The sequence below is a fragment of the Nicotiana sylvestris genome, chromosome 3 (genome assembly GCF_000393655.2).
Source record: "Nicotiana sylvestris chromosome 3, ASM39365v2, whole genome shotgun sequence".
In the NCBI taxonomy this organism is placed as follows: Eukaryota; Viridiplantae; Streptophyta; class Magnoliopsida; order Solanales; family Solanaceae; genus Nicotiana; species Nicotiana sylvestris.
The window spans coordinates 187550939-187569645 of NC_091059.1; the positions used below are offsets into that span (position 1 = coordinate 187550939).

Sequence of the window (18707 nt, forward strand, 5' to 3'; positions counted from 1 at the left end):
TATTGACATTACTTTGTTGGTAACCGAAGGAGATCATTGCTTTGCAGAATCAGTCAAACCAAGCTCTTGGAGATTACTTCAGTCCGTACAAGGCTTTCTTCAGTCTGCACACTTTTCCTTGACTTTGTTCAGTATCAAATCCATGAGGAATTTCCATATACACCTCTTCTTCTAAGTCGCCATGAAGAAATGCATTCTTCACATCAAACTGTTGTAAGTCCCAATCAAGATTAACTACACAAGACAAAAGAATTCTAATAGTGTTCATTTTTGCAACAGGGCAAATGTCTCCTGATAATCCACTCCATAAGTTTGAATGAACCCCTTAGCCACCAGTCTTACTTTGAATTTTTCAATCGAACCATCAGCTTTGTGCTTCACAGTAAAGATCCATTTGCAGCCAACCAATTTTTTATTTAGTTAAGAAGTGACAAGATCCCAAGTCTCATTCTTTGACAAGGCCTTCATTTCTTCAATCATAGCTTGCTTCCATTTAGAATCTAAAAAAGCTTCCCTCCAATTCTGGGGAATAAATACAGAAGAAATAGACATGACAAAAGCTCTATAGGAAGGAGATAAGGAATTATAGGAGACAAAGTTAGATAAAGGATGTTTTGCGCAAGATCTGACTCCTTTTTCTATGAGCAATAGGTACATCTAACTCACTAGAAAATGTAGATAATTCACCAGTAGAAGAGGTTTCAACAACAGAAGAGAGTTGAGCTTTAATAGATTGCATGATGACTTCTTCAGCTCTCTTTTTTCTTGAATAAGTCATCAAATCAGGTTTATCCAAATGCCCAATAGTCTCCCCCTGAATTATTTTTTCAATTTCTCATTCTCCTGTCTTAGTGGCTTCAACAGTGGGAATCATTTCAACGGTGGGAATCATCTCTTCATCCTTATAGCTCTCCGCCGGAAGAGGTGATGGTGTTTTATTGTAATAGGGTTCAGATTCTTGAAAGGTAACATCCATACTGATGAAGGATCTCCTAGAACGATGATGATAGTATTTATACCCTTTCTGTGTTGGAGAATACCCAATAAAGACATATTTAATAGCTATAGGATCAAGTTTTCCGAACTCCTAGTGTGAACAAAGCAAATACAACCAAACACCTTCAGAGGAACAATATAATCATTCTTACTCTTCAAAGCTTCCAAAAGACTATGAAAATTGAGGCTTTTAAGTGGCATTCTATTGATAAGGTAGGCAGCTACTAGAATGGCATCCCCTCAGTAAGGTTTTGGTAAATTCATAGTAAACGTTAGAGATCGTGCCGCTTCTAGCAAATACATATTTTTCCTTTCAGAAACCCCATTTTGTGCACTAGTATAAGGACAACTAATATGATGGATTATCCCAAAAGACTCCAAATAAGCACCAAAATCTTTACTCGTATATTCGGTGTCATTATCAGTACGCAAATTTTTTATCTTAACCTTAAATTGGGTACAAAAATCATCGTATGAAATGACTGAAAACAGGAGAAGACTTCATTTTTTGCCTTTAACAAATATACTCAAGTCATCCTAGTGCAACAATCAATAAAAGTAACAAACCATCGACTACCAGATAAGGAAACTATTTGAGTGGGACCCCATACATCAGAGTGAATAGTCAAAAAAGGGATAGTACTTTTATTATCACTTAAAGGATAAGAGTTCTAGTGTGCTTGGCATATTTACAAGCATCACAAGACAAAGATTCAAAACTCAGTTCTAGAAAACAAACTAGTATATAATTTCTTTAGAACTAAAAAGGATGGGTGCCCCAACCGTCTATGCCACTGTATTATTTCTTGGTTGACATTCTTATTTCCTCCAAAAAAGGCTTGACCAAAGGATCGACTTCCATCAATCCAATATAAGTCATCATGCAATCTACCCTACCAATCCTCTTCCTTGTTTGAAGATCCTGAAACACACAATAATCAGGGAAGAACTCGACACTACATTTTAGTTGTTTGGTGATGGTGTTAATAGATAACAAGTTAACGGGAAACACATATATATGAAGAACGGATGACAATGTAATATCAGGTGTACAGATAATAGAACATGTTCCAGAGACAGGAGTTAGAGAACCATTGGCTATTCTGACACAGTCCCCTTTGGGACTAGGAGAGTAGTTTTGAAAGCCTTTAGAGGAGCCTTTCATATGTCTATTCGCACCAGAATCAATAATCCAAGATTAAGATGGGCATTAAAGGCAATACTTGACTGCATATAATTGGAAGTCCCAACATTAGAAGTGTCAAGTTTGTTTAGGAGACAACAAAGGTGTTGAACTTCCTCCGAAGACAAAGTTTCTCTGGAAGCATTTTCTCTGAATGTTTCCACATTTTCTGCAATATACTAGCTTGACCACTTGATAGACCGACACACTTTCCTCCACGACCTCTAGTTAGTCTAGCATGCAGTTTCCAGCATGTCTCTTTTGTATGTCTTGACCTTCCGCAGTAATCACAATGCAAGTTATCTTTATCAGAGGTTAATGCCTTTGTTTGCTCATAAGACACATTTAACCCAAACTTCTCGGTTGGTGCGGAATAAAGCACGACACCTCGTCGGCTCTCTTCCTATTAAACATAAAAGTATGCATCCTCAAGTGAAGCAAAAGGAACTTTACCAAGAACTTGAACCCTGATCTGATCGTACTTTCGGTTCAAACGGCCAAAAAATCATATATCCTTTCCTTTTCAACCATTTTTTTAAAGAGAACTGCATCATCGGTACACTTCGCTTGGAGACCCTCATAGTAGTCAATTTCCTGCCATAACCCAGTTAACTAGGAGTAGTAGTTAGTGATAGCCAACTCACCTTGCTTAGTGGCATGAATCTTATTTCGAATTTCAAAGACCTAAGCGCCATTTCCCTTACGAGAGTAAGTGCGCTTAGTGGAATTCCAGATCTTTTCAGCAGTATCAAGCAATAAATATTGTTTAAAAATTCGAGGGTGCATAGCATTCAAAAGCCATGTCATAACTAGAGAATTATCTGAATCCCACTGACTATAGCTAGCATCAATCACAATAGGTGCTTTCTTTTCTCCCGTAATATAACTAAGCAACTTTCTGGACTTAATAAAAAGCAAACAAGATCTTTACCAAGCAAGATATGTACCAGCCTCATCCAATTTAACTGCGCTAACTTGTAAAATAGAATTAACAATTTGTGAAAGAGAATTATCTGTTGATTTGGTGTCCCCCATTATTTCTTAAGTAGTAGTCCAGAAGCCAAACCTGAACTCCAAGAATGAGAGGGAAAAAAAGCAATAACAACCTTTGCTGGAGAAAAAAAAAGGAACTGAGAGGTAGAAACCCTACCTTCGGTGATAGAAAAAAAATTTGCAACTGGCACTACAAGAAATCTGCCTTTTAGCGGCGACCTTAGTTGCTACAAAATCATCATATGTCGCCGCTAAATGTTTATAGCAGCGACATTAGACTTGTTGCAAGTGAGTCCATTACTAAACATTATTTGTGACAACTACAGAGTATCACCACAAAATGTCACAATATTGCGTCGTTACAAAAAGTATACCAAGTTGCTGCATAAGGTAGTTCCATGAAACAAATTCAGGGGCAAGTCGCCACTGAAGAGTGACTTTTAGCAGCGACAATTGTCGCCGCAAATATAAATAACTGTCAGTGGCAGCTTTTTTATCGCTACTAGAGAGTATCTTTTAGTAGCAACTAAAGTTGCCACAAATATATTAGCTATTACCAGCAATTCTCCTATCGCTACTGGAGAGATACTTTTAGTAGCAATTGTTGTCACCACAAAAACATTCAATCATCAGTGGCGACTATGAGCTCGCTGCTGGAGAATGACATTTAGTGGCAATGATAATTGCTACAAAAACTATCAAACAATCAGTAGCAACTTCAATATTGCAGAATAAGATTTTGTCACCACTGAAACCTATTTAATTTAGGAATTGTAATTACCACAATTATATTAACGCATCCAATTGTATTTTACAAACACCAAAAGAATATCTTAAGTCGGATATTAAATACCTTCATTACTAAAATGCGAATTACATATATAATGCATAATACTTCATTGTCATTGTATGCATATATATATATATATATATATATATATATATATATATATATATATATATATATATATATATATATATATATATATATATGTCCCAAAAGAGCAAAATACTAAGTGCCTTAAAGCCCCTCCTTGGTTGTCGCCATTGTTTAAGAACCTCCTCCATATTATTACACAAAAAAACACAAGAAAAAGCCAAATAGATCAACTAAGTTAACATGTATGATAAAAACACCAACTTTCAGCAAAAATATTTAGTTTCTCAGATAACGATTTCAATGGTCTACTTGCTTTAACCACCGGCAACATCAAATAAGATGACAAACATCTTAAAAATCAAGAAATAACAATTGTTTCTTTCATATAAAAACTACTTAATAAAGATCTCAACAGAGCCGCATTCACATCACGAGCACAAAAGAAAGAACATAAAACAAGTTTTGTCCTAATTCCTGGCGCCAACCGAACACTCTTGAAAGTCAATAGGATTTAGGCAATGTTTTAGAATAATCAGCTAACTTGACAGTGTCGCCACAATACTGTGACATTTAGGCAATGTTTTAGAATAACCAAGTTCTCTTAGGTGGTCAGCTCATCATCTAATTGGATGAGAGATGAAGAAGTGAAACAGCTGACTGAAAAGTATAACTCTGCAATTCCACTCTTTTTATCATGTCCAACTGCAAAGGACTAACATCATCTAAAGCCTCTAAAAGTGTTCGGTCTTTCTTTTACTCAATGATCATCAAATATACTACTTTTTAAGGAAAAATGTTACAGAAGTATGTCTAACCATGAATAAGACAAAAATATAAGTTCAACAGGATTAAGGCAATAGTTTATCCAAATGCGATTAAGTTGTCCAAATCACAACCAATTCCTATAATTCAGAGTATGGTGTTACGACTCATTCTTAATGCTGTCTCTTACCTAAATTTAATTGGTATAGCATAGACCATTTTGTGCTAGTTAACTACGAGCCACTAAAGCTGCCTAATCAAAAAATCTGTTACAAATGTTAGGCTAAAGAATGCATAACCCGAATAGTGTTATCAGCACAATATAGATATTTCCAGATCAGAAAGTATGGCATTCAAACTAGCAGTCACAGATCTTTGTCCTGATTCTACCACTTAGGAAACAAAATATTCTTGCAAGAATTGACTGACTATTTAGTGATGATTTGACACATATAAATCTGCATGTTATCAAATACACATGTACATGTCTTTAATTATGCAGACAAAAACAGCCATAAAACCAGATTGACCAACCAGATTTTGCATATTCAGAATTTCATAGTCACACCAGAATTTCAGAATGGCACCAGAACATATATTTCAGAATCGCACCAGAACATGTACCAATCCAACAACTTATTGTCATAAAGATAATTAAAGAAGGAGAAGATGAAATAAAGAATTGTCAAGAAGGATAGAAGAAGATTCAAGTCGCTAAAAAGAAGAAATATAGAAAAGGAAGAGTATAAAAACATTAAGAGTAAATTACCTGTTGCATTCTGGCATGAGAGCACCCAGTTGTTCTTGGATCTTCTTGGCTACTTCTATACTGGCCCTGTTCTTTACTTCCAGATTCACATGTTCAAGTTTCTCATCCAACTTTCTTTGTAACTCTTGCTCCATGTTCCTTTACAACTCCGCAGCCATTTGTTGACGTTCTTCTTACAACCTTCGATCCATATCAACTTGCATCTCTTGACGCAAATTTCTATTGCAGAAGACACACTAGCCTCTATGTTTGTCGCTTGCGTCTGACTATTTTTTGGAGGCTTCTTTCCATACCCTTTACCACGAACATAACCTATCCTTTCACCAAGAACAGAGGATAAAATCTCATCTCTAGTCATGGGATGCTCGATCTCTTCAGATTGTTACTGAGTCACAAGTTCCTGGATTTGGCACTGCAATTACACATAGCTATTTACACCAAAGCTAATAAAAAGGAGTAAAAGATAGTAAGGTATTGATTTAAGAATATTACATGAATCTGTTGGGATTGTGGATCCACCCACACTGTTTCTCCTCTATCATTTTTACGTGTATGTTGGATCTCCCAAAACTCTATCTGGCGGTTCCTTCTCTCCAGTAACAGGATTTTTCTAAAATATAGTTCAATAGGGAAATAATACAGAATCAAATAAATGAATATATAAATAACAAAGATTTTTAATTAATAACATGAAAATAAATATATTTCACCATCGATTCCTCTACTTCTGCAAAAGACCTCGTACCACAAGCATGCTTAGTTATCTACTTTTCCCTATTCTTTCTATTTCTCTCGCTTATAGCCAGCCATTATTCAAAGGGCAGTGAATCAAACATTGTTATTAAGTTACCTTAAATTCCGAACTTCCAAAATACTCTACTAAGTATCTCCAGACCTCTAGCTCAACATCTTCAGGTCGACGAGACAATATGTTTCCTTTAGTAACATGGCGAGAGTAGCGAATGCTCAGTCGAGCTTTCCAAGCTCTGAAAAGTCGTCGCATAGTATTGATAACAAAGGCTTGAAACCTATGCTCTTGCACACCGCCAAGAACATCAAATTTATCGTGAACATACATGTACCATTATATTTGATATTCTAACCACAAAAATAAATGATGCAACAGGCAGTCGATACGATATTAAAAATAATTTTACTTTGACCTTCAACCACATTGCTTCTCCATGTCTTAAAACAATCTTTTTCCAATTCCCATCACGGAACGAGATAGTGTTCCTCATGATTAAACCACAATAATTAACAATATCTCTAGACCCAGGACCTACTGCTCTATCAATATCATCTGGAATTGGAATTGGAATTTTTCCGCCATACTTAGTTTTTATATCTACTGTTTTGGATTTATATTATCCTCTTCCTCTCTTTTTACTGCTGGAAGACACTATATAAAGAATAAATAGTATATGTGATAAGAAATTGGGCAGAAAGAACAACTACATAATACATAAGAAAGGCAATAAGAACTACGAATACTTCATATAATTTTTGGGCAGAAACTGAAAAAATTGGGCAGAAATTTTCTGATAAAGAACTGAAGGTAAAAAAAAATCACCAACATTTCAGTGCTTTTTGGACGTTTAGAAAGAAAAAGAAAAAAAAGAAGAAGAATGAAAATCAAAACTAACCTGCACCATTTTCATTTTCAACTTCAGAAGAGGGAAGCACACTTCTGTCCAGATTCCTTGACGATACTGTCTCTATAGAAGGTCTTTGCGAAGGGTTACTTGATATTTGTCCTATCTCTAGAGGTTCTTGACTAGGATTATTTGATTCTCCTATATCAGGAGATGCTGCAGTATTCCCTATTGGTTGTACTTGTGGCTGAGACACAGATGTTGCAGTATTCCCTATTGGTTGTACTTATGGCTGAGACATCGCTCCAGGATCTAGCATTACCACGTCCTTGAAAATGGCCACATCCACGACCAGTTCCACTTCAACCTTTACCTCGTCTTGTCATTTGGACCCTCCTGCATGACGTAATTAACAATATTTATGGAAGCTTTGCAAGGTAACAAGACAAGTAACTCATCAAGTACATCAAGTAGGACGTACTAGGAACACAAGCAGGGAAAAAGATCATTGGTTTATACATGGATCATAACTTAATTATGGTGAGGATATGCACAGTTAACACATTTAAGGTGCTGACCTGGGTAGTGGTGATGGCCGCAGATAGACACAGCAGATGGCAGCAGTGGTGATGGTTAGCAAGTTCTTTTTTGTTTTGAAGCAAATTAGCTGAACAAGTTTTAAAATTGGTTAACTCATTGACATAAACTAAATACTTCTTCCAATTCATGAGAGAAATATACTGAAACTGAAAAAATAAATACTTCTTCCATTTCATAACGTGGAAAGTTGTTGCTACAAATGCACTACAAAGGTTTTTGCATTAATGATTACAATTTGGCAACTAACGATAGCATTTCACAAAAGCTTAATAGATAATCTAGTTATGAAATTAAAAGTTACAAGCATAATGGATTAATTTCATTGTCATGTCAATAAGGAACATCTATATTATCCTGCTTCTAAGTCTTCAAGAGCATAATCAGTATCTTATCCATCATTATCATCAAGAACTTTTCAAAACAAAAAGTAGACATCTATATTATCTTGCTTCTAAGTCTTCAAGAGCATCATCAGTATCTTATCCATCATTATTATCAAGCCAATCTTCCTTCGCTTTCTTCACCCTCGGATATATCTATATGATTGTCATTAATAAAATCCACTTCTTCTTCATCCTCAGATATATCTATAAGATTGTCATTAATTGCCGGAAAGCTGTCTACTCGCTGGCGCATGGGATTCACGCGCGCCGGAGTCAAAACTGTTGGTGGCGCGTGAAGGCGCATGGAGTGGTTTCTCTCGGAGCTGCTTACTGGGGTTTTTTCGCCGTCGCCTGAGGAAGCTTGTAGTGGTATTAGTTTTTTCATACTACTGGTATATAATAGCTTTGATGGTACAACCACCGTGAGGGAGGAAAAACTCGACCTCTTTCAAAGAATTGGAACCCTATAATGCTGCTGAGGGAGGAAACTCGCCTCAAAATAACAGTAGAGGCTCTGATACCATGATGATTTCAAGAAGAAGAATAGAGCTTCTTGTATTTTTGTATATTATTCACATTAAGAGTAGTGACATTTATACAATGAATCATATGGCTAAACTAGGAAAAGAAATCAGTAATTGTTACAATCAAGCTACAGAATAAAATCTGCCTATAATTAGGCTAGTGAATAAAATCTAATCTAATCAAATCTTTCTACTAATTACACTAATCAACATTTTATAAAATAAATTAAGGGACTCTCAATATGATTTCGCCTTAGGACACGAGATACATTGAGTCGCCCCTGAATCCACCCAACCCATCTAGAGATTAATGGGTTGGGCTTGAAATATTTTAGCTCATGGGTCTATTTGGACTAAGCCGAAGTTAACTCATCATTTTTTATAGTCCACTCTGATCCATGAAGCAATTTAAATACAACCCATGAAACTCATCCAAAATAAAGGGATCTCAATCCAACTGAAGGCTCGTTTGAAAATTTACTTAGTTACCCCATTATTAGTTTCTGTATCTAAGTTGAAATACGAGAATCAAAGTATCTAAGTTTTAGTGTAAATATGGATAATTTTATAACTGAGCTGTGGTGAAATTTATTTAATTAGAAATAACATACAAGATATATTTTAACTTACAAATTTTAAATAATAATTTGTTATTTAAGAAAAAAAATACTAATAGCATTTTTTTGGAAATAATGGAGTACTTCTTAAGTGGGGAGTAGGGCTTCTTGTATTACATTGTAAAGAACAAATAATAACTACACAAATAGATATAAATAAAGTTTGTACAAAAAATTGTCTGGGTTGCTTTTCCCTAAAAAAAACTTTATCAATAAAGTTTTTTGAGAATTTTGTATGGCCTGAAGGCTCTTTGCTAAATGAATTATTTTGGAACAATTTCAACATCAGGAAAAACAAAAATACAAAAATACAAAAATACAAAAAAAAAAAGAACTAGCCAAACCTTTATCTTGCACAAAAGTTTTCTTCATAATATTTTCTGAAACATTGTCCAACTGCTATTTTCTTTGCTTTTTTCCTCCTTTTACACTTTTGAATATTTGTTTAGTTTTAGAAAGTTTTAAAAGCTCATAAATAGTTGAGTACAAGATTAATCCATATGTGTTTGTTAGGTAAAAATTTAAAATTAGATGTATAGTAATTCATCGCCAGTGCAAGGAAGGAATAAATTATGAGGAAGCTAGGAAAGTAGGTGACATACTACTGTGTATAAACGGTTAAAGGCTTTGTTTATGCAAGATGGAGTATGGTTCTAATTTGTAAAAGAAAATTTTACCTCCTATAGCAAAGGTTGATATCATATTTATTATAAATAAATACCTTCTTAAAAAATTATCTCCTATAGCTACCTTTTAATTTTTATAGCAAAATATCTATTTATGGTCACTTCTTACCTTTAAGCTATTAAATACGTTGTGTATTATTTCTCTCTCTCTTTCCTCTCTCCTCCTTTCTCTTTCCTCTTTCTTCTCTTTTTTCCCTGATATTTTCCTCCCATGCTTTTAGAAACCCTAGCAGGGGATGTGTTCCGCCAACGGCAGATCGCCTTCCTTGTGTCACCCCTAACCCCCTCCTCCGGCCGGCGATTTCTTTCACACATTGTGTTATACATTCTGGATTTTTTTTAGATTTTGCACTGATTGTTCATGTTTGCCTTGTGAGATCTGATGACGTTTTGTCTCTAGTTTCCGTTTGATCCTTTAAATTGGTGCTTCTTCAATAACTGTCTTCATTTAACCGGCGGCGATACCCCACATGGCAGCGGACTGGATATCGGTGGATTGGGGACGGAGTTTGGGGCTGAGGAACTTGAAGAATCTATTACCTTTTTTTCATTGTATTTCAATGTATCTCGTTGTATTTCATTGTATTCACTGTCTTTTTCTTCATTGTATTTCAATGTATCTCGTTGTATTCCATGTAATTTATTGTATCAATGTCTCGCTGTATTCCATAAATGTATTCATATATTTTTTTAATTAATATAATTTATGTATTCAGATGTGTATATGTATTCAAATGTATCTGCAGTATGTATTCATATGTTTTTGCACTATAGATGCCCTGTTATACTTCATGTATTCAATATATTTTTATGTATTTAACTGTATTCAATGTAATTACATAATTTTAATATATAAATCTATTTGTAAAGATACCACTAAAAAATATTTTAGTAAAGATACCACTAAAAAAAGAAAGGATGGATTAAATCTCTGAAGATTGCTCCGTTTTTGGGGTGTTTTTCGGTTGAAAATCTTTTCTATAACTGAAAATATAAATTTTGTTTATAATTGAGTTTGTTGAGTTATATTAGGAGTTTATCGCGTTAATTGATTCACTTCCCGTTTTTAAACAGCTGAAGACCTTTTTTCGCAAATTTTGTTATTGTATTCACGAATACAGCTCGCGAATACAGTCGAATACATTCTCTGCTTAACTGGACTCCCCTGTTTTCCGCTGAGTTTTGCTACTGTATTCATGAATACAGTAGCAAAAATGCATCGAATACAGTCTATAATAACTGAAAACATAGCTATTGGAAGTAATTTAGTAAATGGTAGCTATAGCAAGCTAATAATCACTAAAACATAGTGATTTCTGAAAATTTCTCTTTGTAAAAACATGGGTCTAGTTGGGGGTGGGCTATGACTCATTGTTTAGCCCATCTTAACTCAACTCATCTTATAGCCTGTTTGGCCAAGCTTATTTTTGGCCAAAAGTGCTTCTTTTTTTGCCAAAAGCACTTTTGGCCTCAATTTGAGGTGTTTGGCCAAGCTTTTGGAAGGAAAAAAGTGCTTTTGAGGAGAAGCAGAAGCAGTTTTGGAGAAGAAGAAAAAAGTAGCTTCTCTCCAAAAGCACTTTTTGAGAAGCACTTTTGAGAAAAATACACTTACAAGCAGTTTTTTAAAATTTGGTCAAACACTAATTGCTGCTCAGAAGTGTTTTTCAAACTAATTAGCCAAACACAAACTACTTCTCACCAAAAGTACTTTTGAGAAAAGTACTTTTGAAAAGAAAAAAAACACTTCTCAAAATAAGCTGATTTTTGCAGCTTTGCCAAACAGGCTATTAGCCCAAATACATTTTGAGCTAAGTTGGGTAATGACCCATTTACACCATCGCTAGTCATTTTCAGAAGAAGAAAATAACATGTCAACATATGGTGGAAATGAAGCAGCACGATAATTAAAATGATGGGAACTAAGGCTGTTCAAAGTTTGTAATAATACTCCAATCGTAAAATAGTTTTATTGATTTTGTCGCATTAAGCCGGAAAATTTTATTTTGTGTCTCATACAACTCACACTAGTTGTATGAGGCTCCTTTTTGTCTCATAGTTTTGTGGACCCAGATTTCTGTGGACCCAGAAGTGTAAAATTGGGGTCAACAAATTTGTGAGACAAAAAGGAGCCTCATACAACTAGTGTCAGTTGTATGAGACACAAAATAAAACTTCTCCGTTAAGCCTAATATCTAAACGAACCTGGAAGATGGTATTGTCTAGTCTTCTTTCTAAGCGAGAATGTCGAAAACTCATCTCTACCTTACAAAGGATTTGAGAACTACTATATATGAAAAATGTTCTAATCTATGTACTGGGGAGAGGTGATCAGACAGGACATGGCGCAACTTAGGATTATTGAGGACATGACCCTTGACAGGGAATTATGGAGGTCGAGTATTAAGGTTGTAGGTTAGGGGAGAGTTATGAATATTTCTACAGCACAATAGAGTGAGACTAGCCAGTTAGGAGTTAGACTAAGAATGTCATTGGTTGTCTATTGATGCAGGGCTTTACCTGCTAGTTTTAATATACCAGCCATCTTTTTCGTATTTTGTATTCTGTATTTCATATCTATTGTATTGCTGTTATTTTATTATGCATTTATATGGTACTAATATAGCGGCTTCTGTTGCTTTTTGAGCCGAGGGTCTCCTGGAAACAGCCTCTCTACCCTTCGGGGTAGGGGTAAGGTCTGCGTACATATTACCCTCCCCAGACCCCACTTGTGGGATTATACTGGGTTGTTGTTGTTGTTCTAATCTATGTACTCTTGTAGGCTTGTTTCCTTAACCCCTAATATAAGAATAACTTTATACTGCAAAAAATAATAATCTGGTCTATTCTGGTCTCATCACTAACGCCGAATGTTAGAATATAATTAGAGAATTAACCTCTAGTTATAAGCTTTTGATTGAAGTCATTTGCCGCATATCTCAATCAAAATTTAAAGCACATAGGGAATTTGGGATAATCCAGGATTCCATGTTATAAAACAAATTTAATGTCGTTATTCATATATTATAGGACTTTGCTAGAGTTAACGTGCTTACAAAAATCTATAGATACAAACATACATCTTGATCTCAAAATATATGTAGAAAACTCACCAGTCCACGCTATTATTTTGTGGACTTTATAAACATTGGCTATACTATATGTACTTGCATCATAACTATATATATATACTCATATTGATACGCTATTTGGAACACCTCTACATGTTACTCCAGGGCCAGAACTTGGTGCCAAAAGTTCATATGGTAGCACACCAGCACCACACCTATTTCTTAATGTCGTATCAGCATTCCTCTCATCTATCTCCTTCTCTATTCTCCTTATTTCGGACGAGAAATCATAGAATGCTTCGACAATCTCTGCATCCCCAGTCCAGGTAGATTGTTGATGTCTATCTCCTAAGTATTCTTCGTCGGGTGAATGAGTTGATAATGTGTCAACCACGGCCATAAACTTTGTTGCTTGTAACAAACTGGGTAGAGCTGAGAAGAAATACTTTTGCGGATCAGCATGAAAAACTGCATATTCGGGATCGTTTTCATCAGGGATTAATCGACGCATGAGAGGGGGGCGGTTTGGGACGTAGCCGCCGTATGGGTACTGGCCGAAATTCAGTGAAGCATGTTGTGCTGAAGCTAGCCAGATGAGGGTGGTGAGGATCGAAATGAGATCCTCTGGAGTAGCTAACGTGGGCCACCACTCTTCATTGCGGAGGTCTGCATGGCCCACGTTAATGGACTCAGCATACCAGGCTTGGAGTTCTCTGTCATTGCAAACTCGGGCCGAGTCTGGGTAGTAGTGATTTACATAGCTGCGAACCCAGCCCTCTACTGCGGCCCATATCATGAGTCCATCTGCCGCATAGGGATAGTCCTCAATTAGAAGTTTCAGTCCATGAGGCTGTGTTGGGTCCGGTACTGCCATCCCTCTGCATTATGAAATATTGAGCAGATATTGATTAGATTTTCCCACTTTTGCACAGAATAAATACTACAAGTAGAGAACTCATGATTTATGGGTTTAAATTTTATGCTAACAAGGTACTAAAAAGTTATTTTTCTGAAGTAAGTTTGCAAGGATAACTTAGAAAAATATGATGCTAATTTACGTGGTATTATCAGTTAAACTACGGTGACAAATATAAGTCAAATCCTCATTAAATATCTCAGTTTCTCGGATTTAGGCCACCAATTCTATTGAGCCGCCGTGTCTTAAATATATATATCTACATAATGGACGAAATGAGTACCTTCTGATAAGGTCAGCTGGGAGGCCTTCCAAATCAAAACGCCAAAAATTCTTGTAGGCAGCAGCACTCATCTCCATGCAATAACGACCAGGAGTAAAACAAGCCTCGATTACACCATCAGCACTGATCAAGCTCTGGCGAGCCAATGCATTAATTTCTAGTGTGTATCTCATATGCGGATCCAGAAGCTTATAAATGGGATGCATCGCACTTAATTGCCTATGTGCCGCCAATATAAATGGTTCCAAGCACGCATGTGTACGCAACCTACATAACCAAAAATGAGTTAATATTCATTCAGAAATTACTAGAATACGTAATGCTCCCTACATTTTTTATTTTACTTACCAGTGGTTGACGAGTTGGTGTACGCCAGCGTCATTAGAACAGACATGTGCTTTGGCCAGTTGCCACATCCAATTACCAGTGGCATCAACAGGTGGTGTGACAACACGTTTTGACCGTGAACTTGGACCTGTTTGAGGGAGGCTAAGCTCAATGGCTACGGGTTTGAGAGTACCCAAATCAGACAAGAAAAACATGGTGCGGGTTGCATATGCTTTGCGGCCGTCAAGGGCATTAATCCGATCAAGAAACGGCAGGTAAACATCGTGGTAATCCACTATATACAGCCTATTTGCATCCAATGCCTGTTCAGATCAGTAAAATGAACATTTTTTCAATTAGTAAATATTACGTTGGAATTTTACACTATCAGTGTATATTAGTTGAATCCAATTATATTTACCTCTTGAACAGTCATGCCATTGAGATGACCAAGAATGTGCTCCTCTTTGAGGGCAGATTCCTGAGTGCCATAGATCTCAGGATCAAGCTTGCTTACTGGTGGAAAAGCCTGAAGTCTTTCGATGTTCACAGGATTGACTCCTGCTATTGCTTGTCTAGCAAATTCATCGTCTCGTAACCAAGCAAATCTATCCTCTGCGATATACAGAATATTCACATTGGTTAATATTCTAGCATTCACTATCTAAAAGAACTGCACATTGAGTTTTATAGCAGCTAGCCATATTTAACTTGCATATACTGACAGTGTAAAGAGTAATTACTTGAGAGTATCTTTGGCGTGTCATATTTGAGCAGATCTCCTTCTTGTATACTGCTAACAACCTTAGGCAATGGAAGCTTTTTTAACATTTCATCTTGAAGACCAAGTTTCAGAAGTAGCCCCTTACTATAAAGGTTGTCAATATCTGAGAATCCCTTGAAATCGTGATTGTTCGTTGAGATGCTAGCCATTAACGACGGAATTAAATTATGGAGCACTGCTTTAAGCCTTCCAGTTCTGAAAGCATTCATCTTAGACTCCTCAAATTGTTCATCTCTTGGAACATACAATGGTTTTGGCTTCTCCACACGGCTCTCCGCACTCATATCTATAATAAAAAACACCAAAGATAAGCTAAATGAATAAAGATAAACTCGAAGTACATATTTAACTTATATACACTGACAGTATAAAGAAAGTAACTGACCAGTGTCTGTAGGAGCACGACCAGTGCGACAACGTCTTGGGTAAGGAACGTTATTGGATCCTCCAAGCTTAGGACGAGCAAGATCAATACCTTTATCAGGATTGCCAAGATCATTGTATATGTCATAATCATACACTCTATCAGATAATTTCCTGGCGCCTGTTCCGTCGCCTCTTAGATCTCTTAGCTCCCTCTCTCTTAATAATTTGAGTCCCGCTGGCGTCTCATTAGGTAGATATGGCTGCTCAATAATTTGGAGTACCTTTGTTAGTAAGGATAATATTAATTACTAGTATAAGAAAATTGACTTTTAACTACCATTTTTTAACGAAGGGCTATAAATTCTATCGTCTTAAGTATCTTTACAATGACCACAAGATTCAAAGATACTGTTGTTTAAAATCACGGGATTCAAAAGTTCTCTTTATATTCTTAAATTTCATAAGCAGTCAAAATAAGGCACAAAATGAAAGAGAGTGAGAGAGTAGCATCATTTATGTAAGTGGCCGAGCCACGATTTTCATTAAGGAAAGTCAAAATATAAAGAAATAAACTCACCAAGAAGTCAAGGGGTGTCATTATATAGTATATACATATTTTTTAAAAAATTACCAAGCTATATACAATGTAATTTTCCGGTGAAGAAGTGGTGCACCTGGCTCATCCACTGATTTATGTTACTTTATACACACGTTTACATTGTTTTTTAATTTCTTTTGCAGGTGGTTTTGTCGATAGGCTATGGCGGGTGTTAAAACATAGAACATGGAGATAAGGAACAACAATACTAGGGGCCATATAAAAAGACATTACGTGCATTTAACTCGTGATTATATTAATTGCCTTTCTTATTGTACCTATTGTTTCTTCTTTTCCCTTTTAAATATTCTCTTTTCTCCTTTTTGATGATTAAACAATCCAACCGAATCTGTATGAAAAATATTCAGGTTAGAATAATCAGTTTGTTTTACGGAAGTGGTCATCATAAAGTTGATAGTTTCCTATTTTGTTGTAAAATCGTATCTTTTGAAATTCATCTTGATCAATTCAACTATGGTAGTCGCTTACTTCTGAAATTCAACCTAAGACTACTTTCCACACGTTAAATCGTGAATACCACGGAAAGATTTTATATCAACAAAAAGAAACGTCAAACGTTGAATTAAAATAAATAGAAAAAAAATCCTATGGAATAATCAAATTTGAAATTTACTCCTCCTACTTTACCTTTTCATGTTAGCAACTAATCATAATTCATATCAGATGATTAACATATTAATGGCAATAAAAAAACCAGATTTTATTTCTTCTTACCTGATTAGAGAAGAATATCCTTTTTCCAGGATGATCTTTTTTGGACTGAACCCATGAATTACAGGGGAAATGAACTGGACCACATGCAAATCCTTCAATAGTGATACTCTCCAGAAAGAACTCTTGTTGGTGCTTGTTTGTCACTGTGATCGCACCTGGGGTCCCAAAATTCGAATCCACCACAAATTCAGCTGTGTAATTTACTCTTTCTGTTTTCAAGTTCGATTTCTTAGACCAATCCTTCAACACTGCCTGATTGCTCTTCTTCGGCCCTTTTGTATCTATACATATTAAAATGAAATAGAATCAGTTCACAACAGATAAAGTCAAATTTTAACAAGAGACCTTTGATCAGATTATCAAAAGTATGGACTTACTTGGATCGATGTCAGTGCTAATGAGCTCTAACGCAACATTCCTTCCAAATTTGTCAGTGAAAGCATCCAAATGCTTAACAATTGTTTCCTTCAGATCTTCCTTGTTCTTGTTCCTCACTGTAACTACAGCTCTTACTTTGAATTTCACTGCCTTTTCAGGTACCACTTTGATCAAATTTTCACTTATAGCCGCCATAGGACTTTGCCTCAGCAGTCTCCTTGTTCGCAAACTCCTCCTCCCTTGAAACTGTCGGTCGACACATAACTGGTTTTCTTTCTGGTAGAAATTAGGATTCAAAAACACCTTTGATGAGCTAATAAGTGAAGATTTCTCCACTACGGAAATACCCATAATTTCTTTAGCTAGTGCCATAATAATAATTCTCTCTGCAATTTATGTTGCAATGGTACTGCTCTTTTTTCAAAATTTATGGGAGGAGAAAGAGAGAGAAAAAAAAAAGGAGGAGGATTTATTAGTTAGAAATGAGTGTTTTTTTGAGGCATAGTGATTTAGATGAGAAGGGTATATATAGAAAAAAGGAGAAGACGATTAAAAAATTGTGAGTGACCGTCCACACGTTTTTGATTTCCTTCAAATGACATAGTACGGTTGCTCTCACCTTTTTTCTGTGCTCCTCTCCTTATAATAATGTAGGTGGGGTTTTCATTTTGGTGCAAGCTTTTCACATGGTGGAATTTAGTCAAACCGAGTTGTGAGTTTCAGAGGAAGACAGGCGGAAGTGGAAGCCAAGGAGAAAGTGGGAAGAAAAATAATTTCAATATTTTCTTTCAAAAGGAACAAATTTACCCTTGCAATTGTTCAGTTTTGTTTCCCGTTGTCAATTCAGTAAATTATTTTGTATTTTATTTTATTATTAACAAAGCTCTAATGTAAAATGAATGAACTCCATAAGTTCGAATATTTTAGAAAAGTTCTTCGAACTTACCTCCCAAATTTTTTGGACATAACATTGTAAAATTTCGGGAAAAAAAGTGGAAAAAGAATTCAAATGAAAATGGTATTTGAAAATTAGAGTTGTGTTTGGACATGAATATAATTTTGATTTATTTTTGAATTTTTGTTAGTGATATGAGTGAAAATTTTGAATATAACTTTTTGGAGTTTTTTAAATTTTTGAAAAATTTCAAAATTCATCTTCAAGTGAAAATTGAAAATTTTATGGCCAAACACTAATTTTGAAACAAAATGCAAATTTTTTCGGGAAAAAATGAAAAAAATTTGATGACCAAACGGACTCTAAATT

The 18707-nt window shown here is 35.5% G+C and overlaps 1 protein-coding gene across 1 annotated transcript; it reads right to left on the reverse strand.

The window, feature by feature from the left end:
- Positions 1-12976: 12976 nt before the first annotated feature.
- Positions 12977-18186, reverse strand: LOC104222087 (linoleate 13S-lipoxygenase 3-1, chloroplastic). The gene is made up of 8 exons (XM_009773264.2): positions 17443-18186; positions 17066-17346; positions 15752-15992; positions 15326-15652; positions 15004-15197; positions 14604-14905; positions 14256-14522; positions 12977-13934 (listed from the first exon to the last, which is right to left on the reverse strand). The coding sequence occupies exons 1-8, from the start codon at positions 17813-17815 to the stop codon at positions 13178-13180; spliced, it is 2742 nt and encodes a 913-aa protein (XP_009771566.1). The 5' UTR covers positions 17816-18186; the 3' UTR covers positions 12977-13177.
- Between the last annotated feature and the right edge of the window lie 521 nt (positions 18187-18707).